General features: G+C 36.7%; 2 protein-coding genes across 3 annotated transcripts in view; one reads left to right on the top strand and one right to left on the bottom strand.

Annotated features, from left to right (window-relative positions):
* Nucleotides 1-3953, bottom strand: LOC121426426. The gene is made up of 4 exons (XM_041622727.1): nucleotides 3780-3953; nucleotides 2684-2789; nucleotides 1748-1929; nucleotides 1-1191 (listed from the first exon to the last, which is right to left on the bottom strand). The coding sequence occupies exons 2-4, from the start codon at nucleotides 2786-2788 to the stop codon at nucleotides 531-533; spliced, it is 948 nt and encodes a 315-aa protein (XP_041478661.1). The 5' UTR covers nucleotide 2789; nucleotides 3780-3953; the 3' UTR covers nucleotides 1-530.
* A 3231-nt stretch (nucleotides 3954-7184) lies between these two features.
* LOC121426201 (tyrosine-protein phosphatase non-receptor type 4-like) overlaps nucleotides 7185-23094 on the top strand; it is a 118666-nt gene continuing 102756 nt past the window's right edge. For both annotated transcript variants that reach the window (XM_041622412.1, XM_041622413.1), the window contains exon 1: nucleotides 7185-7651. The gene's annotated coding sequence lies outside the window, so the exon portion shown is untranslated. The remainder of the gene's footprint in view (nucleotides 7652-23094) is intronic.

Raw genomic sequence — 23094 nt, forward strand, 5'->3', positions numbered from 1 at the left:
CACCCTTATTTTGTCACACATGCATGGAGATATAACTGAGAACAAGGTTATATTATAACCTTGTTCATTGAATGAGTGCTGACATCTGTGTTCTACATATACTGTATGTAAATTAAAACCTATTAAACACTGTCCTATGAATGACAACGCAAAATATTTTTAGAAAATTGCTTATGCGAAGTTATCAATTCGCATTGATGAAAACGTATTCTCACGTTGATTATCGGCATAATTACATGTATAAAGATGTCATTTACCTCAAAATGTTTCTATAATTGAATGCCGAATATTTCATGATCGATAAAGTCGCAGTGAGACCCAATTATTGTTTCAAAGGACTTGGGGCACAATCTCGTCAATATTTGTACCCCTTTTCTAATTGTGATATTCAATGGCTACCTTAATATACCGTCTTGTTGACCTGGACCGACTATAGATTGCATGAAAAATTCCAGTACGTGATTAAAAATGTCATAGTCTTATCTTATATCATTGCTCTAACAAGTTACACCCTTATTGTCTCGATGGATCTAAATAGTAATCCTAGTTGCTGCCATCTCATTGTAGTATTCCATCGCCCCATCTATAGATTTTATTATATCCGGGGTCATCTGATCACGTGGTACAAGAGGTTTAGAAGGCCCGAACTCGGATGAGGTAACGGCTTCCTTGTGGATGTTCCCAAAGCTGGCCTTGTCCATCTCCATCTTGAACACCCAGTGCCAATCTAAAGCGCCCTCTGGCGACGGGTCCCAACGAAGGTACTTCTCGTCCCAGGGCATGCCAGCAGCCTCGAAGAACTTCGGAAGCATTTTACCAGGGTTGGCCAGCATCTCGTCGACGTCCATGACCACGGGCTGCTCCTCGTAGTTCTCCTTGATGTGTCGCCAGAGGTTGTACTGGCAGTCGTACGGAAAACCTGGTGTGGCGTTTGGAAGATCTCTGGTGAAGTCAAAGTTCTTGATCATCTCTTCTGCAACAGATTCTGGTATCAAGTTGCTCTTTAGACCCCAGTCGATGATCATTTTCCTGAAGGAGGGGAACATCCGCTCCGGGTGGCGAATGAGGAATGTATGCCGGTAACCATCTGGGAAGTAGTCATATCGTCCTTGGGCAGCAATAGCAATATCCTTTACGAAGACATTCTTGTCGGCCGGAGCAGAGTTAAGGCGTTCTTGAATCTTCCTTGGTCTATAAAATTACAGGGATTAGTGGGAAAAGAGGGAATGATAAGCATGTTTAGAAAGGGTGAATGCAGTTGCAACTATATGGAAACCTTGATTTTGATTGACTACTGAGCCCCACAGTTTAAAAAATGGCACAAGTAGCCGTAACTCCATATGAAACAGGCTTGATCTTAACGACAACCTTAACCACCCCCCCCCCCCAATAAATATATATATACATGTATATATATATTCAGAAGCTTTACATTCCCTGTACAATTTTTACAAATCTTGAAATCTTTAAAGAGATATTATGATTTTATGTCTTCTGACAAGAACGATGTTTTTACCCCCACGACTCAGAAATATCCCATAAACATGACGACTATGACCACAAGGTCAGGAGCCCGTTGCAGAAAGAGTTGCGTTTAAACGCAAGTCAAAAAAATCAATTGCAAGTCATAATTGCGCGCTGTTGATTGGTTGAAAATCAAGTTGCGCGTGATTTTTAGAGTTGCGTTTGATTGCAACTCTTTCTGCAACGGGCCCAAGATGGAGTAAAGAAGAATTCATTAACTTACAGGAGCATAGAACGGTTTATAGCCTCCTTCTTCATGAATGGTTCCAGCGGAGTGTCTTTGACTGTCGCCTCTAATTTCTCCAAGAAATCATCAATTTCTCCTTCGTTTTGTGGCAAAGGTATACCCATGGGGGCGCAGGATGTCTCGAGTGTATAAAGTCCACAGAATGGTTCAAACCAAGACTGGCGGAAGAACAATATGAGAACATGAAAGAAATAATGAGGGGTATTATGTTAATTTTCCTCTATAAAGTTTGATTCATCCTTTGATAAGGGTGAAGGCAAAAGTCTTTGGATACAAGGAGTGGAGACACCCATTCAGCCAGACACTATGTCGATGATGACAAAGATGTGCATCAATCGATTGAATCTAAATCATCATTCTCCTAATTCTTTTCCTTATTGTATGCTTCAGAACCTACATGCCAGTACAGATAATTCACACATCAATTCAAATGAAATAGTCTATACAAAATGACCCCCTTCATAATAGGAAGCATGGCTTGACGGAATGATTTCGGCAATCAGTGGTTTTTTTTGGGGGGGGACAAACAGGAGACTGAAACAATCACAAATGCTACTTTATAAAATCATCATCATTATGGTATTTTCGACAGCATATTTTTTCAAAGAACTTTCATTATAGCAAATCTATTAAAAATTTAGCATCATGAGACAATACACAAACTTATTGTAAAAATTATTTATTGAGAAATATCACTATGAAATGTTTACTTCCTTCGTTCCCTCACAATTTCAGAATTAAAGTGAGCCGTATTAGAAATTCCTTAATTTTATCTCAATAAACCACTGATTGTGCATGGCAGGATAGAGGAAACAAACACATTTCGTGTTAATAATAGGATCGACCTATGCCTATATAACTTTAATAAATTATAATTTTCTTGTAATTGATGAACTTTTTTTTCATGTTTACCTCCGTGTTGTCAATAAAGCTGAAACATTTTGATATCGCCGTTGACACAGCTCGAGGGACGCACCAGAGAATGACCCGGAAGGGCTTCTTTTCGTCCTTTGACATTCTAAAGACATGAAAGAGAAGGTAAAAATATGACAATAATAATTGTGTGATCATTGCATGTTGCTGTTTCATCGTGGAGAAAGATGACATCGTGTTTTAATAGCTCTATGTTCATACTGTTGCTTATTTTTTTTTCTTTTACTTTCATTGTCTGATATTTCACTTCCTTTCTTTTTGGAAGTAGCTTCTTACACATAGGCGGATCCAGGTGGCGAGCCCCCCCCCCCCCTATTTGAAAAAAAAGAGAAAAAGGGGGAAGAAACAAAAAGGAGGGAAAAGAGAGGAGAAAAGGAAGAGGAAGACGAGATAATAAAATAAGATGTGGGGAAGACTTAGAAAATAAAAACAATTTTTCATGTCACTATATAAAATTTTCGCGCTTGCATTGACTGTTAGGTGATTTATGTTGCTCAATATGGAGTTTGGAGATCAACATACAAAACACATTTCAGTTCGGAAATATTGGTGAGGGCTGGATTCACCCCTGTTACATGTTTATGTGTGGTATGCTCTCTAAATGTAAAAGGGCTAATATCGTTCCTAATCTCTTTCCTCCTGGAGTGATATAGGGGCCGATCCATTTGGAGTGAACTGTATATCCTTTTGACTCGTTTTAGAGTGAACTGCAGTTTACTCTAAGAGGAGTGTGATTAGGTACTAGATTAGCTCTTTTGCATTTACAGAGTACTGTATGATAATAATATTTAACATTAGAAATACAGTTTAACCCAAGAGGAAAAATAGGGAAGGGAGATAATAGGAGTGTCTATTATAGTACACGAAATTGACTGTTGCCTCAGTATGCTCAAGGTATGAATTAAGAGCCATTGCCACTCAGTAGCAGACGCATTCTGATCACAATTATTGTCATGATGCAGGTAAATACAATTATGGTCACACATATATCATAATCATCACGATTTAATTTCTGTCACGAAGTGAATGTTCTAATAAACTTTGAATGATAATAAAATGAAAAACATAGGCCTACCTGTCTATTTTGCGGCTATTTTGTGTTGTAAAAATGGCGGTGTGGTCTGTATAGAGCGTATGTTCTAACTGTTTTATGTCAACACTCGAAGCGGAGAGAGAGAGAGGGAGAATGTGATTATATTCTCTGCCGCCATTGATAATAAATAATAATGTCCATTGTGTATACGTACTGAGCAGCAGCAGAGGTTCAAGTCCATATTTTTATTCATTGTCATCACTTGACAGTGTTGTTGCTTTAGCCAGTAGATGGCGCTCTTTCGATAATTGCCACAGTCGAAACAGTGGAGATTGGAGAATAACTGCAGTTTATGAAAAGAATAAGAGTTTTACAGTATCTGACACATGTCTATTGGTTCATATTAATTGGTGGATCATGAAACACTATACCTTCATTTGAACTGTTTGTTTATGTGTCAGAAAATCTTTAGGTTTATTCAGACTTTTTCAGACTGCGGCTCAGAACGTATGTCGACCCACAATAGAAGAAGAAAAAAGACACTCTTTGGGTAAGTCTCCAGTTACCAGTTATTCTTATGAACTATATACTGAACTCAATGTGATTAATCGATGTAAAATTTCATACTTTTTAAGCACTTTTCTTATTGATCATTTTCATAAAAAGGAACCGAGAATATATTTACCACCAAATTCTTGTAGGCCTTTATAAAGTGCGTAATAATTACATTAAGGGAAAATATTTCGTATATTTTTTTTATTTCATTTTAAACATCCGATTTTCATGAAATTTTTAACATTAGTTTATTTTGTTTTCACGTTAATCGTCTAGTCATGATGGACTTGATCTTTATCCTAATTGACACTTCTTTACTTCGTCATATTGAGAAGGTAAATGCGTTTTAATATCCATTTTAGTTTTCAGTTTTATACGAACAAACTCTAAGGTATGGTACAGATTTATTACGAAATGTTTTTCAGTGGAATAGCAAATATAGCCCCGTTGCAGATTTTGCATGTCTTATGTTTTTTCTTTACATTTAGTTTTATCAACAGAAAATCACGAATTTGAAAATTTACTCAGGAATTGTCACCAAGTCCGATAAAATTTATGATGTGGATGAATGAATAGTCGGTGTCTTGATTCACTGACTATAATGTCCAAACCGTGCGATGGCGCTGTTCAAAATAGAAAGAAGTTCATTTTCAATCTCGTGTACAAGACATCGAGAGTAAAATCACTGTCATTAAATTTTATTTAGGGAGGTGGCAGTTATGCTAGTTTTTTTTAGTGAGATATGTAATTAAGTGAAAATGAAAAAAACAACAACAAAATATTAAGTAAGAAAGTAAGTATGTATATAAGCAAAAATGAATAAATTAAATGTAGGCCTATGTCAGTAAGAAAATAAATTAGAAAGTATCTAAGTTGTTTAAATTTTTCTTAAATAGACAAAAAATCCAAAACATATTTCAAACATTGTAATTGAGGAATAACAAATTGTTAATTTATGTACTCTACCTTGGCTAGTATTGTTTCTTGGACGTTTATGTGTATTTTGTTAAAGTTCTCGTTCTTTTTATTCCCCCAAGCCCCAGACAACTTGCCCCCATATTATCAGTTGCACATGCAGTGACAGTGAGGTGCATGGTGGTGCCATTTTATGTACCTGGTAATTACTTTTGGAATAAATTTTGCGTGTATAAAATTATGAAGTGAAATACAATGAAATCAAAATAACGTTGACAATTGTATATACCATGACGTTGAAATTCAAACTAAATTTATATACCGTGCGAGTAAAAAAAAACTTGGCACCTTAAATCCCCAATTTTAGGAAAATGAATGTCAGGAGCGCATAATCATTATTACATGAGTAGAAAAAGTATCTTTTATCGGATACCATTATGATATATTACCATGGTATGTGCCCGGGTATGTGTTAATGCTTGGATAATCAGGAGGTATTCTTTGCAGAGATGTAAATTTAGATTTACGCCAAAGTAAGGCATGACTGCAATGAATGAACATCAGACCCCAATGATGTCATTATCCTACATGAATTAGTAAACATATTTGAAAATCCCTTATCAATGTAGTTAAGTTGAGAATCGATACTAAAAAGTGTTTATTGAACAATTATAATGTAAATTACTGAAAAGGTGTGTTAAAATGGATTTTAATGCAACCCTTGTAGGATTATGACATCATTGTCATCTGAATTCATTCACTGCAGTCATGCCTTACTTTGGCGCAACTCAAAATTTACATCTCTGCAAAGAATACATCCTGATCATCCAAGCGTGAACACAAAAATATGCTTATTTGGGAGAAGATCCTACTCTTTCCAGTTATTATAATGAGCATACGTTCATGACATTTTTCAAATCTTGAAATGGGGATTTGTGAGGTGTCATTTTTGTTACTCACACGGTAGAATTAGCCACTATGTGTGGATTGAATGAATCTTTGTCTGGAAACAATGAATTCACTGGCACCGCCCCCCCATGGCCCATGAACAGAGTCATATTAGATGTTGTTTGAAGGTTTGCATGGTGGCATGTACAATTGCTGATGTGGTTTACGGTACACCATGTGGAGTGTTATAGAAGCAGTGGATAGAAGAAGAGAGGAAGTGGATAGGCGAGAAAGTGGAGATTTGAGAATAGAGTATTCTTTCTTGAGAATAGTCCTGAAAAGGACTGTAAACCAGAAGGAATGTTGAGTGAGAACAGCTTGAGTAGTAGAGCTGATGAGGAGATGCTGGCTTGCGTCGGCGAGTAGAGATGATGAAGACGGACAGTCAACCTGTCCGAAACGTCGAGTCTCTCTACTACTCATCATCTCTACTCGCCGACGCAAGCCAACATCTCCTCATCAGCTCTACTACTCAAGCTGTTCTCACTCAACATTCCTTCTGGTTTACAGTCCTTTTCAGGACTATTCTCAAGAAAGAATACTCTATTCTCAAATCTCCACTTTCTCGCCTATCCACTTCCTCTCTTCTTCTATCCACTGCTTCTAGAGTCATATTAGCTGCGATAAAGCAAAAACACGAACCTGTCACTGTTTTTTTCCTTCTTTTTTTTCCTATGTCAAAACTGTTTTACCAAGGAGTCTTCCGTCTTTGAGTCAGGTGCTTGTTAAAATAACTGTTAGTTTTGGGGCATTTATCCATTTATCCCCAAGATTTCTTTGCGGTTTTATTTGGGTCCGCTATAAATGATAATCTGCTCTTCCTTATTTGAAGAAACGACGCGCTCATTGTCAAGAGATCATAGTAAATCGGTAAAAGGTGAAAGGATGATTGTATTACTAATCTTTCGTAATCTGCCCTTGAACAATAATTAATTTCTCGTCTTAATCTCGATTTGCATTCTTGCGGCTCTTCTTTTGAGTGGATGAGTCATCTGTCTGAACGGATTCCCTCTATGTCACGTGACTTTAGTTTACATTAGCTCTTCGGCCATTTTGGATAGGTGCGGAAGTAGACGCGATCGAGATCACCAAAGATTTCTTTTAGTCCAAGAATCTCATCCTTATTTCTCTGATTGCCGTGTCTGTCTTGTTGCCATAAACTCTGGATATCGTGGATTACAATCACATGAATGTATTACCGGGAGTATATTTTGGAATGTATTCTCCTGTGCGGTAGGAAACATTATTTTTAAGGACACAACATCTTGGATTTTTAACTCGCGCTAGTCCGCAGTACAGTGCCCTTGGATTGAGCTCGCCGCAGCCGTGTGTTCTCCAGTGGACAGGCTCACTGTGTGCTAGCGGGTTCGCTCGCGGAGATTAGCCTGCTCGACTCTTACAACCAGTTGAAGAATTGAAACTAAAAAAGTAATCGAGTAGGACCTCTTGCTACTTCACTACCATTTCAGTCAATCCACCATATTTCTCTCAAACAGGTATAACTTTCTACATTACTTTATCACATTAAAAGTTAATCTTGTTTCAGACCATAAAATCTTCATTCTGTTCTGATTGAGCATGCTGAGTCTCCACAAACTTCTATCTTGTTACACTTTAATAACAAAGTTAAACTGATTTTTTGTTGTTGAACAACATTGAAATAAAATGTGGTCATTTGAAATTCATCGTAATTTCATTACTTTAACATGTATAAATATCCCACTTCATGACCATTGATTGTTCTCCAGCAAACCTGTTGAACTTGAACGTTGAAGTTTATTTTTTAGAAGTTTAATTAAATTTTTTTTGTATTGAAATTTTTAATCTTTAATAAATGATATTGCCTTATTCTAGACCTTGATCTACATGTAGATATAGGCCTACATGTATTGGTTTATGTGATTCTGAGTAATTCAGTTCTCAACCAGGTACATGTATTTAAGGTACAAAGTTAAACTGCATGAATTAAATACTCTACTGTCTTGCCCTTGTGTATTTGCTTGGACTTTTGGAGACAGCTTCATATTTTCATTTCAGTTGGTCTTGAAAAATACATTAAAGTTGATGACTCATGAACTGTGAACTTGAATTTGAAAGAATAACAACATTTAACATTATACATACATGTACATGAATTGCTTTCAATTATTCAATATTAATGTCTGAATCATGTAGGTTTTGATTTAGTGCATGATCATAAACATAGTACCGGTACCTTAATAAATAAGTGGATGAGGAAAATAAAGAGATTACTATTTTTCTATATAAAACAAATACAAACACATGACCTGTTTCAAATTATCCAGTGGCACAGCAGTGTCCCATTTCATGAAATCTTGCAATATCAGCTAGTCAAACTTAATCATTTCAGTATGGTACATGTAGTATTAAACTGTTATTGCAAATATGTTATTGTAACAAAGTTTTATGAAATGGGCCCTGTGTGAATACTACATGTAGATTATTGGATACAAATCACAACAAAATTTTAGGGTCAAAATGTTCAATGGTGGTCCCCTATAAGTTATTGTCTAATCCATCTACATGTAGTCTAGATCCGCCTCTGAATACATCATGTCAAAACTTACAAATTGATCATGTTACATGTATATTGTCCACCTTTCAAGTATATTTTGAATTGGGATAGAACTTGGAGCTAATTTGCCATACATGTAGCTACAGTTTAAACATAGTGCATTATTACAATGTATAGAGTCCGGAAATATGATAGTGTCCGGTAATACAATGCGTGACTATACAATGTAATCAGACTTGTAATTGTCCAAGAGGTAATGTAATTTTTGCTGATTTTGTTCAATGTTCATTGCTCAAGAGGAAAAAAAAGCCCCAGCCCAGTGTCTTGTTAAGTTTCCAAAACATACAGATGGTTCTGACTTCTGAGAATGTATATCATGTATGACGTACTGCACATTGAAATACACTGCAAGCCCCACTCTTCTGTACTGGAATGCTCATACAAATTGGACACATCTGCTTGAGATGATAGTCTGTCCAACTCATTGAAGAATGAAGATGAAGGAGTTGAAAAGTGTTCGTAATACTACCCTACTATACATGTAAATGACAAAGATGACAAAATGAAATCTGCCCCGTTAACACCTGAATATTTTTTTTGCAGATGAAAAGGATGTGTGTTATTGTGGGTGTGAACATGTCAAGTTTCTTAGTTTGATAAAGTAAAACTGTGTGGTCTAGTGGTTAGAGAATTGGACTCATGATTGTAAGGTTGTGAGTTCAAATCCCAGCTCTGCCATCATCTCCACTTTAACAAAAAAATCGCCCTAGAGTAATTGCTGTCGTCTATAACGATCAGCCACTATGACTGATTTACTTAGACGTAAAATGTTTCTTACAAGTTACATGAATGTAATAATTGGTTAAATACCGGTACCAGCTTGGCATTGATGCTGTGGAAAGCTGCTTTGCCAAATTCCTATTGGAGTTCCCTCAACAGAAATCAACAATACATGTACAGTCTATAACTTTCATTCTTGGTTATTTAAAATAAAGCCAAATGCTCTTGATCCAACAAAAAATGAATGTTTCTGCTTTTTAAGTTTTAAAGAAAAAAAAATCATCAGTCTGACATACAGTAATCTCAGTTGTAAGAATCATAACTTTCTTGCCAGGAAGTCTTCCCTTGCATACTGTACATTCAGTGTACACTCAATGATGCGTGTTCTGGAAAATATGTGACAAATGTGACAATTTTGTTTGTACTGGCCATTCATGTTCATGTACATGTAGGAATGCAGCAACACAAGTGTGTCCAATGCAGTACTATATGAGATATAATGGATTTTATTTTTTGGAAGAAAAAAATCTCTCCACATCTCCTCTGTTTGTAAAGTTCAAGTTGATGCTCTTATTTTTCTGGCTGGAGAACAGAGGGACCATTGAGAGTGACTTTATAGGGTAAGGTCCTTCTGGGGCTAGAAGGTCGAACCCAGGTATAGTACTGACCTTTAGCAAAAGAGAATTCAATCAAGAAATGGCTCGTCTGTGAAAGGACATGAAGATGAATGACGAGACCCTTTTCTGGTGCAGTTTTATTTTCTTGTTCCAATAATTGAAGGCAGTTACTCGCCATTTATAGTAATATTTGTCCAGGAGTTATAATGAATAATTCACCTGGTACTGTACATGTACATGTAGTTTAATCATACACTACTGTACTATTCAAATCATGATTCAAAGTGGCATGTAAACGCACCCCTAGACAGTTTATTTAATTCACAGGGATAATCTGTCACCATACTCTTAAAAATTCTTTTGGCAGCCATTGGTCTCTGATATGCTTGTCTGTGTGTATGCTTAATATATCTATTCTGCATTTTGTACCAGGCTACAAATATCAGGATAAGAGTGTACTGTGTACATCATGTGTAATAAACACCAACAGGGAATTGTGAACTTGCAGTTTTGTGTTACAAGTACACATGTACATGTACCATACTGTAGGTTACGTTACAACTTTTATACATGTACGTACACTGTACATGTGTACGTAGGGGAGTATTTGAATTACAACTTTTTTTTTTTCATTCTGACTGGGCTGATTTGCAAACAAACATATAAACAAGCACGCACTTGACACTGTGGAGATCTTAAACCGTAAGCCCTCCTCTATTTGAATTACTGTGCCTTGCCTAAGATGCAGATGTAGAAATCAATGAAGGGAGGAAGAAAAATCAATTCTGTATGGCAGAGAGGATAGAGAGAGAGGAACATATCTCAAGAACGTACTGAAAATTTGCCAGTGACTAGCCTATGGCATTCTTCTGCAGCTCAAGGTGAATGGATTTTATAAGGTCAGAGACTTTAGGAGCAGATGTGAGATGCGGTCATGCTTTGAATGCGAGACCAGTTCACATTCATCACTCAACTTAGGTTTTATTGAACCTTTTTTTCTTCTCTATTCAATAGTTTTTTTTTCATTCATTTACCAAATTATTAATTTAGAAAATGACTGAATAGAAATTAGAAGTTGAAAATTTGAATACTGAAGTACATCTTCAGACTTCAGTGACAAGAAATTTGTTTGTCAACACATGTACTGTACCTAGAAGATTTCCAACATGGAGTTTACTGCATGTTTCCATGTTGGATAGCTGAATATAACTTTTTGGGTGCAAAAAATAAGATTCAAGGTTCATGTCAGATATACATGTACTGTACAGTACATTGTACATTCTTTGTGGGTAGCCATGAGATTTAGGGAAGCATCTCCAGTTTCAGGTGTTTTAACATTTAAAGTCTACATGTATAGTACATGTACATCCATTGAGTTACATGTACATGCATACAGCATACAGGTCTGTTCACATCTTTCACTGATTTTCAGCATACATTCCAGTGTAAACAGGGTTTTCCATTGCCTGGAGATATGAGGTGGATTCTGTTGGAAGATTTCCTAAGAAGACACCGACCACCTTGTGTCACAAAGCGTGAGGTTTTGCTAATGGAGTGTGCAGAAACATAAGTTTTTGGAAGGGGGAGGGAGAACAATTCTGTGGCTATTCTTAATAATGCTACATGTAAATCCTTTTTTACTCCAGTTTACAGCATGGGGCGTAACTTTGTCTGAAAAATTCAATAATATATTACCGTTTACATCATCAATATATGTAGGGCCTACATGTACAATGTATGTGGTACAATATTTTGCTTGGTTTTGAAAACATATTTATATTATTACACACTGATATACTTTATTTTGATATGGAATGTACATTAAATAAATTGACCATCATCCCTGACAAATTGAAACATACATGTACAGAAGCTTTTTTATAGTGTACATGTATAAGACCTAGTTGAACTCATACAATGTTTATATGTTTATGTTATAAAGTAGTACTATACACAGGCACTTTAAACTCAAGATGTTCAATTGCTTTCATTTCCTGCTTTCGATTGCCTATAATAATAATACACAAACTGCATAATCGCAATCATTTTACAATTACATACAGATTTTGAATTATGATGATAATGATGATGTGTAAAAATTTCTTTTTTATTGGCCTATTTTGTGATCTTGTTCATGGTCATCAAACTCATCATCATCTTCATTGGGGTAGGAAATAATTTTTATTATTATTTTTTTGTTTAGGGCTATCTTTTTTCCACATTGGGGTGATTGAATTTGGGGGGCTCTCTCTTTCATTTTAAGGGCTATTTTTTAGAAGCAACGAACGATTATGCAATATCTTTAAACATAATCTTGAGTATTGTTGGTGACAGATCTTGGGGCTACTCTAGAAAGAATGGTTGCACCAAGGCACTGTATATTGGGGGAATTTTAGAGGTGATTTGGGCATTCATGAGAGTGAAATCGTCCATTGCCCTCATATATGTATATTTCCTATGCTCATCATGATCATTGTCATCATCGTCATATCCTTCCTTGTTCAAGGAGGTGCTTGGCAGTTCGCAAGTTCCTACTACAGTTCCTACTTTTTAAGTTCCTTGTTTTCATTTTATACATTAATAAGGAACTGTCAAATCAGATCAAGAGTTTCTGTCTGGAGCTGTTCAATGTATTCTCAGCATGTAAAAGTACTTCATACTCTCCTCAAACTAGGGATTTCCCCTTCAAAATCCTGGTAGATGACATGTATAGGCCTTAGGGTTCCTCCTTCAAGTTTAATTCAAAATTCAGTTGAAATTTTGTTTACTGATTCTTCCACACCCGTCCTACGGGATGTACACTGTATTATGGTACATGTATCACGCTTGGTGTCAGTCCGTCTGTTAACTTTTCCTTGTAAACGCGATAAATTCAGTTGAACTTAACCTACATGTACAGCAAGCTCATATAATTTGGTATGTATGATATTTTATGGATACCAGGAAGCCTATTAATTTTGAGGTCAAAAGGTCAAAGGTCATGTTCACAGCGACATGTTTTCATGTGGTAACTTTAGTGGAACTTACATGTAATTGAGGCTCATATAATTTGGTGTGTATGATACATGTACTAGCATGAATCCCAGCAATTGACTTTGAGTTCAGAAGATCAAAGGTGAAGTCGCAACCTTCCTTTTTTTCTGGCTTGACCAATTACTCCATTTTCTGTGTTACAGGTGGGCATATCATGTACATGTACTCGCCATAGCGACTCTCTTATTAGTCAGAAGGCGCATGCGAATTGGTAAAGTCATCAATATTCATGAGCTTTGAGTCCGTGCAGTGTGAAATCTTATAAAAATCCTCAACCCAGCCAGAAGCAAATAGCATTGGGTTAAGAAAGACAGTCTGAAAAAAAAGAAGATAGAATGGGGTTGAGAATATTTAAGCAGAGAAAACTACAGTGTACACGTAATAATACAATGTACACTGTACATGTACATGTACTTTCAGTCTTTGCAAAAATATCTGCTGATTGAACTCGGCTAAATTGAGGGACATTCTTCTCCCCATCTCCCACCCCAACCCCACAGGGTCCTCTCCTCCAGGTCCACTTCCAATTCTGACTGTGTAGACCATTCAATAGTCTTGTATATAGGCCTACATACTAGACTTGAAGGTAGAGATAAATTTCTACCTCCAAGTTCAGTCGTCTTTGTGGGCAGGTGGTGTATTCGTAGGGTTCACATGAACGTCAATGAGATGGAAATTAACTCAATTTCATTTTAATTGATCATGCTCCTGGCAGACAGATACACCACCAAATTATGTACAATGTACATGTACAATGTATATACCTTCATATACAAAACTAGATATACAGATCTGCAGGCTTTATAAAATGTCTCTCACTGTACTACATACATATCGCAATTCCATAAAATGATCAACCTTTTTGTATGTCCGACCCCCACTTTTCTCAAGTCTTACATGTACATGTACATGTACTTCACTTCATAAACCGACCAAGTCATGGTCCTTTGAAAACATTACAGACTGTCAAAAGAACAAGAAATCAGAGACAGAAAATTTCATGAAGGTCCCACGTACAATTGTACATACACTGTAGGGGGTCGGTTGTTGTAAAACAGTAAGTCCATGGTTGGATGTACAGTAGATATATATGTACATGTATTTTATGGAATTACCATTTTCAGAGAATATTAATATGAAATTTATGAATCCTCTTCTGAGAAAATATTTGAATTTCACACTTACTGGTTCTTTGTAGTGCTGTACAATGTATCTAACTTTTGCTGGTACTAATACTTAGTACTACCGGTATGTGAAATAATGATAGTAAATATTCATGATCTCTTTAGCCTAGGAAAACTGTTAATGTATGCTGAAATACTGTACACTGTATATTCAGCATCAGTGCATACATGTTACCTTCTTGAAATGGGAATGAGGCGGAAGGCACCATAGGAAAGGTTGTTGGCAATGGGGTAAAGATATATTAGAATATGGGTGTTTCTTTGTAAAAATGGCCATTATGAATTTAGGCTGCCATGTGTATGGAAGAAACTTTGAAAGAGGAGAAAATAAGTAAGAAAAAGTTAGAAGATTGTCCCTTGGCCTCTTCCTTTAGAGAAAGAAATTTTGCTAACAGAGCAATGATTGTTGGGGCTCATTTAATATAAGTTTTGGTTGTGAAATCCCCCTGGAAGCTTTCCTCTAAATGATTTCAGTTTCATTTCAGCTTGGATACCCTTGTTTCTGCACGATTCTGCTCTGATCATAATGCTACCAACACTTGACTATAATCAGTTGTACACTCGTCTTATCTCGCTTTAATGACAAACCAATGCTCAAGTTCATATAAACATCCTGAAATAGTTTACCCTTGGTCAGGAAGTGATGCGGTTTATTGCTCATAAAAGATTCCCTTTTCCCCCCTTAACTATTTCAAGACTTTGAAGTGAATGTCGAATTCAGGTGAGGCACCTCTTGAAGGTACAAGATCACATGGGTTTATTCTTTCAAAGTTTTGAGCCTTTCTGACACAGCAATCGCTTTTAAAATGGGCTGTGGAACTGTACAGTACCAAAATCACCAAAACTACATGTACTGTAGTGACAAATCTATAGCTTATTATTTTGCGTTACTGTGGCTTCAAACAACTTCCAGTTGGACCACGATATAGAATCATCCTGTTTGACTTTATTTTGCAATAAAATATTGCCCATACTCATTTAGTTGAGCACCGTCCCCAAGCCAACCTCTGTCCACTTTATAGGTCTTCTGAATAGACCAGTTCGTAGTTACTTCATGGACAATTTTGGTCAAATGACCTTTCTTTCATCATGATAGGCAGATTTCAAAGCAAGATATTTCGTAAGCTTGCCTTACATAGCAGGATGAAGAAATTGAATAGACCAGGTGACTAGAATAGCACACAAATGAACACTTGGCATTTGTTGCATCCCTTCTTTGAATGCATATCTTAGCATGTTGCACAATGTACTTTGCAAACTGCGAAATACCAGTTGTTCGTGGAAGTATTGTTGTTTTTTGTGGATGTAAATGAAAACGACAATTCAAAAGAATATATGAATAATCAAGACATCAAAGTTGGTGCTTATCTCATTAGATTTTAAAGCGCCATGTCACTTTAGTACAAATGACCTTCTTCTGATCATGCGTAGAATCTTTTGATCATGCGCAGAAAGGAACTACTAACTGGCTTATGGCACCCCCCATATGCCTAGATGCACCATGTTTTCGCAATGCTTGTGTAATGACATACATGTGATGTCCGTGTAGGTCCCCTGTAAGAGTTAAATGCAAGGACCCATATTCTGAAGTCATGTTTAACTCAGACCAAGGTCTAACTTTGTGCTAAAATTATACAGAGCCAAAAATTCACAAATTATGTTTGTTTCGTATATATTTTTTATGTTTAACCACAACTTAAAAAAAACTAGGTTTTAGTTTAAACCGGAGTTAAGAATGGGCCAAGAGGTTACCTGTCTCATATTGCTATTGAACATTCCTAGGCAGTGACATTGTGGGTTCATGAATAGAGAAGAAAGTTATATGATTTCTAATTCGATTGGTATACTACTCACCGAGTCTACCATACATGTACAAAGTTGGGGAAGATAGGAGGGGGGATGCAAAATGTCATTAATTTAATCATTTTAAAGAAACGTACATGTAGAAGCAATTCTGTCAGAAGTTGGAAAGAATTGTAATTTCAGAGGGATGTTCCTTGCTTGCATTTCTGATTTCTGACATGGATGTGACATGTGTAGGTATTCGCAGATTCATCTAACTCTAATAACTGGAATTCCATCAAAGAGATTAGAAATTCAATCCTGAAGATTTTGCATTAATGACAAGAAAAATCGAGAAAGAGGACTGAGCACCACTTCACCCAGAAATGGATCAGACAGAGGAATGAAATCTTCTAACAGTGCAATTCGAGTACAGTTTTGGAGATTTGATGAAAATTTTAATATGGAAAAGGGCTTGAGTGCGTGACTTGATGACAAATAACTGTCCATCCTGACTGTGTGTTGAAACTGAACAGGCGAAAGATGAGATAGAGTAAGGAGGAAGGGGGGAGGGATGAGATCATGAGGACATTAGGAGAATGAGAGTATTCACACAAGAGTGACAAGACCACAAATTTTTGGAATTACACAAACATTTGGACTGATGTGAAGGACAATATTTTGGGTTGTTTACCAGCATACATGTTGGAAACAGATATACTTTGGTGAATTTTCATTCTGGAATTCCCTTTTTTTTGTGGAGATGTTTTTCGATGATGCATTTCTCAAATGATTTTGCAAAATTAATTGAATGACTAGACCTGACCTACATGTAACCAACAGTCATGCAACATACATGTACACTGTAGGATCCAGGCTTTGAATCCCACTGCCACGCTCATGTTCCCTTTTGCAAGGAATCTAAATTTGCTACTCTCCACCCAGGTGTAGTATATGGGTGCCTGGTTGGTGGTAACAGGTAGTAGGTCCATGGGGCTAAGGAGGGAGTTCTTGAATGATTCAGTGCCTGTTCAGGATAGCTGTGCTAAAGCATGAAGGGTTTGTATTAAAGGGGAAGTTCACCCTGACAAAAACTTTATTGTAAAAATAGCAGAAAAAATAATGAAAAATATTGCCGAAGGTTTGAGAAAAATTCATCAAAAAATTAAAAAGTTATTATAATTTCAATTATTTAATTTGTGACGTCATATGCGAGCAGCATTCCTACATAGCGAATAGTAAAAAAATCAATGAAATGTCATTTTCTCAGAAAATTGAAAATGGTTTTCACTGTACCTTTTGTATAGCCTATCAATAGACAAATCATTTCACACCCGATCATGAATAGAAAACAAAATTAAGTCATCAGGAACCATGCAAAATTTGAAATTCATGCATTTTATATTACATAACACATGGGGCAGCTGCTCGTTTATGACGTCACAAATCCAAAACTTTCTTACTCTTTAACAGATTTTCCTCAAACCTTCACCAATATTTTTTACTATTTTTTCTGCTATTTTTGCAACAAAGTTTTCTTCAGGGTGTACTTCCCCTTTAAGATCTATAATGAGAGTATGAGACCATATACCATTATTCCAATGAGTTCTGCTCTCATGTGAACAGACTCTGAAGAATCTCTTGTGCCTGCTCACGTTGTCGTCTTGTCGGAGAGGTTCGCATGGAAAGTCCTCCATGTGTACTGAAGGATCTCCGTGCCGACAGTTGTACAAATAGAAATAAATTGTCTGCAGCGCTAGCTGTCACACCTGACCGAGGTTTGTGCAGGCCAGGCCGGGATGGAAGGGTTTGTTTTAATCTAGATGCTTTCACTCCAACCCAGTCAGAAAAAATACCTGACACCGTTGTATGAAGCTACATGTATGTGTAAGTTATGTGTGACTTAGCAAATGATGGTTGATCCATTCTAAGGATATTTTAATAATCAACACCAATTGAAATTTGGTGCACATTATCACCAAGATACGATCACCAGTCGTTTGTAAAGTTGCTTGTAATGTATGAACAGCTTTGTGAAACATCCGCGTGGGGGTCATTTCATAAGGCTGTTTGTAAAATTATGACCAACTATTTCTCATCCACTGGGGTCTGTCTTGGAATATACATGTACCCAAAAGAATTCCACATTCCTGCAAAAAGTAGTTGCATGTACCTCTCAAAATCATTAGAATTTCCAAAGGAATTTCTCCAAGGTCACAGGAAGTTTTTCAGTTTGAAAGCAAATTGTAACTTTTAATGAGAGGCAAAGGAAACCGTTGCCTCTCCTTGGTTCCATTTGCCTCTCTGCTCAAAGAATGTGCATCATTATAATTATATAGAAATATAAAAATCTTGGAACATCTACCGTACACTCTTGTACATGCTTTGATAAGTTTATCTTATTGTTGCGAGCGAGAATATACTATGTGATTTAATTTGCATTGTTTTCTTCTCGACGGGCTGGTTTGAAAACGCCTTTGGTTGGTGGGCTTTGTGTTAACTTTGTAATCTACTTCATGACGATGGAGAAAGCGGTGGAATTGATAAGACTGGGGTACCCTGGATCACGGCTAAGTCGGCTAGCAGACTGAATGTTATGAGAAGTGCAAAGATGGAGTGATGATACACGGGGGTTTCGGTTTACATGTACATGTAGACAGTATTGCTCAACTCTATTTTAAAAGGGGCTTGCATGAAGTATGATGAATAATTTACTACATGTATGTATAGATGTTTAGGTATTGGACTCCTAAAGTCTATAGCAAATTCACTATGTTTTTATACCGTTCATGTACCATTGATAAATGACGGCAACCTTTTTTATTTAAGCCATTACCAGTTTCTGCGTGTATGTACAGTAGCAGAGATCCTTGAGTTAATAAATTATCATGCATAGATGGCAGTGTTGCTAGAATGTCCTGGGGAGCGTTTCGTAACATTTTTGTCTGACAAGTTGTCAGATCTGACATCTTTCTCAGATTTTTATTGGCTGAGAGGTACTGTAACTATGGTAACTGTTTGATAAAATGGGATAAAACGCCCAAGAAGTCCTTTCAAGAAACGCTCCCCTGATCACAGTATTGGAGGGGCAAGCCATTGTTAACACACAATTGCTTGCCCCTCTGATCTTTTACTGTTCAGGACATGTCCTGATCAAATTATTAGGAGGGGGGCAAGCCATTGTTATTAAACACACTATGGTCTGCCCCTCCAATCTTTGACTGCTCAGAACATCCTGATCAGGGGATCGGAGGGGCGAGCCTCGATAACACACAATGGCCTATACATGGAGCTAACACGGTCTATCCAGGGACTATCCCTTCTTACTATGACTGCTCAGAAAATTCTGATCAGATATATATCTCTCAGGAGTCTTACAGTGATCTCCGCAAAAATCTTGAGAGACTGCCGAAAAGAACATTGAAAGACTATTAAGACCTTTGAAAGTTCATCGAAAGACCGCTGAAAGACCACTGAAAGACCATTTTCCTGTAAGACCATTGTAAGACTGTTTTGAACCGTTTCAAAAAGTTTTGGAGCCCATGAAGACCACTATAAGATTTGTAAGACCTCTTGTACCCTTTTTACACAGGCTAAAATTTCCTTAACCCCGTACTATAGGTGGGGCTAAATTGCCATTTAGCCCCACCTATAGTACTGGGTTAAGCTTAGCCCACTTTCTTTTTACACAGCAAGCATTCCTTATCGGGGGTTAGCAATAACAATTTGGCATGTGTGAAAAGGAAAAAAAAAGTACGGGGTTAAGGATAGTACGGGGTTAGCGATAGTCCGGGGTTAAGAAAATCCTGTGTAAAAAGGGTAAAAGAACATTGTAGGTTCATTGAGAGACCTCTGAAAGATCAACCAAAATTCATGGTCTTTCAAAGGTCTTTCAGTTCTTGTTCTCTGTGGAATGGGGGTTTTAATGGCCTTTCCCTCCAGTCTTTTGTCTGAGTAGGGCTGTCTGCACCTGCCTGAGTTTTCAAATTATCGCGCTGTTTCTGATCTGGCAAATTATCCCGATCTTGATGTCGAGAATATTTGTAATGGAGATGCAATCGTTGGAATAGTCGGCTGGAATAGCTCTATGGCTGGATTAATCTCGAGCTTGCAATCCTAAGTCAACTTTGGATTATTTGCAAAATAGCGCGCTATTTATCCCGCTAATTTACAGGTGCAGATGCACTCGAGATTCGACTCAGTATTTATTCATGGAGTCAGACCATAATGCATCGATGCATTGCTCGAGCACGAATTGCTCTTCTTGTGCTAGTGGAGATGGGATTTCTTGAATCTCGAGATTAATCATGAAGATGGCTGATCGGTCTAAAATTTCTAGATTGAGCAAACTCGGGCTGGTGTAGCACCACCTACATGTACATGTATGGTAACATTTTGGCTTTTTATGCACAGACACTGAACAGGTCCTTGATAATAAATGTAAATCTCAGTGCAATATTTAGGGGCTTGTACATATGTAGGCCTCAAGCTCAATCACTTGTTCACACGAAACACTTTTTGCAGGTCACTTGAGTTTAATAAAGTAGTATCTGCAATTTGATCATGCATATGTTTCACTTTCCATACAACCATGTAAACTTACACTTTGAACTTCGATATGTACCTGTACTGATGGAAGCCATGATCTGGAGATTTGTGTGGGAATATTTCAAACACACTGTTTTCAAACAATTTGATTAATGTTCGTTCTTAATGGTCAAGTCCACCCCAGAAATTTTTAATTTAAATAAATAGAGAAAAATCAAACTTGCATAACTCCGAAAATTTCTTCAAAGTCGGATGTAAAATAAGAAAGTTAGACATTTAAAGTTTTGCTTATTTTTCACATAACATTGATATGTACAACTCAAAGACATGCAAATGAGACAGTCGATGATGTCCCTCACTCACTATTTGATTTAAAATTGTTACAATATTTCATATTTTACAGATTTGACAATAAGGACCAACTTGATTGAAACATAGTATTAAATAATTGCTAATTCTACATGACCATGGATGAATTAATCATTGTTTCATTGACAATGAGGAGACAATTAAAATATTTCATTTCATATAACAAAATACAAAAAAAAATAGTGAGTGGATGATGTCATCAGCCTCCTCATATGCATACTGACCAGGATGACTGCTTTATGAAATTAAGTGAAAGTTTAAAAAGTCATAACTTTCTTATTTTACATCCGATTTTGATGAAATTTTCAGTTTTATGCCTGTTGGATATTTCTCTTTTTATTCAAATCATCTTTTTTGTTGGGGTGGACTTGTCCTTTAATAATCTTTTGCTAAGGTTTCTCTTACCCATATCAACACATATCTTTTCCATAATATTTTGATGAAAGAATTATTTTCTAGAAATAAAGAACAATTTGGAACAGGAATTTCATGGACAAACACATCTTAAATTGATCTGCCAGGCCCATACATGTATAATAGGAAAGATATGTACTCAATTGTTAAGATAAGCATAATTTAATTATACCTCCTTATTTATAGTCAACAATTGGTATTTGGAAGTATTTATTTTATCATATATCCTTTTGTTTTACCCTGTGCAAGAACTGTGCATTGTTTTGGATATGATATCTACAATAGTGGTATCCAATTGTAAGCGGACATTGTACAATACATGTACATGTATATCTTCAAAATAACTGGATGGTCTTTACTTGCCATCAAGTACAGAAAATCAACATTATCACTTGGAATATCTTGAATCTCAAATCCAGGAATATTTCATGAGATATTTTTGACTTGATGAGACATCTGTGTGCCGTCTGATTTCCTCTTGAAAACCAACCATCTGAGGTACAAAAATGTCTCATCTTTCCCCCAGGATGGGTGACACAGCCATGGCAAGGGTGTGTTCAATCCGTCTTTCAAAGCCAGGGTATTAGTATGGAGTGCTCAGAAATATTGTATTAGGTGCTATAAATATTGCATATTTTTTATCGTTACAATTTGGGATGATGAAAATGATTCGCCAGTCAAAACGTAAACCCAGGATGGTCACTGAGGGGAGCAATAACCAAGCAATTTTTTTTTTGCTCTTAAAATCTTGATTTTGCTTTTTTCAAGCCCACCCACTGCATGTTTTGACTTGGGAAGGCAGGAAGTACAGATCATCTTTGATTGTATATGCACGCAGTGCTCTTTCCGAAATGGATGAGAGCATCAAATTGGGTTCAATCAAATTTTAACCTCCTTGCTTTTTTACTACAACTGGCAATCGAAATGCATCCTATTTAGTGTTTCATGTTCAAATACTGAGAGAAGTTTATTTCTATGACAAGCAAACTATTGCTTGAATGCAACACCAATTTGAGCTAAACGCCTTCGGAAAATAACATTTCTCGGGTTAAAACAAGTTGATAGAAAGCAGCCCAGGAATTCTAGGGAGCATTTCTTGATGAGTTTAGTCATTGATTTTTCTTTGACCAATTTTTATTGACTACTAATATCTCTCAGCCAGTCAGATGCAAGGATTTCAGTAGCTTTTAACATCTGTCGGTGAAAATCACTGGTGAAAAGGATCACTGACGAAAGTCCCCATGAAACACTCCCCTGGTGCAGATGATGGAGATGAACATCTGTGAAGATCATCACTTGCATTCTGGAAGACACTCCCTATCAATATCGGAACATCCTGCTGTACTTCCATCCCCACGTTTAGTCTGTGTTTATATCTTCGGAGACGGTTTATTGCAGGTCACCCTCGAAATGGTCGATCTCACTCAAATATAATTTCTTTGTTTGTGTTGCTGCATTGGTTTTGTAGTGTGTATACATGTATATGTAACAAGGTCCTTTTGTTAGAGTGCTTTGGTGTTGCCATGGATATTCTTTCGAACAGTGATCATGTTTTGGAACATTTTTGTAAGCAATCCAGATTATTCACTGTTTGGAACTTTTGATGAAGTGGATTCCAATATCCAGCTATTGAGAAATTTGCAAGTCTACAATTGTAGATTCTAGACTGAGCTCAT

This window comes from Lytechinus variegatus, chromosome 13, assembly GCF_018143015.1.
Source record: "Lytechinus variegatus isolate NC3 chromosome 13, Lvar_3.0, whole genome shotgun sequence".
Classification (NCBI taxonomy): domain Eukaryota; kingdom Metazoa; phylum Echinodermata; class Echinoidea; order Temnopleuroida; family Toxopneustidae; genus Lytechinus; species Lytechinus variegatus.

Excerpts from the sequence above, each read along its gene's own strand:
- LOC121426426 (XM_041622727.1), bottom strand. The coding sequence starts at position 2,788 with ATGTCAAAGGACGAAAAGAAGCCCTTCCGGGTCATTCTCTGGTGCGTC. Across the intron at positions 1,930-2,683 it reads GCTTTATTGACAACACGGAG|TCTTGGTTTGAACCATTCTG; the intron begins GTAAACATGAAA and ends TTCTTCCGCCAG. Across the intron at positions 1,192-1,747 it reads ATAAACCGTTCTATGCTCCT|ACCAAGGAAGATTCAAGAAC; the intron begins GTAAGTTAATGA and ends GTAATTTTATAG.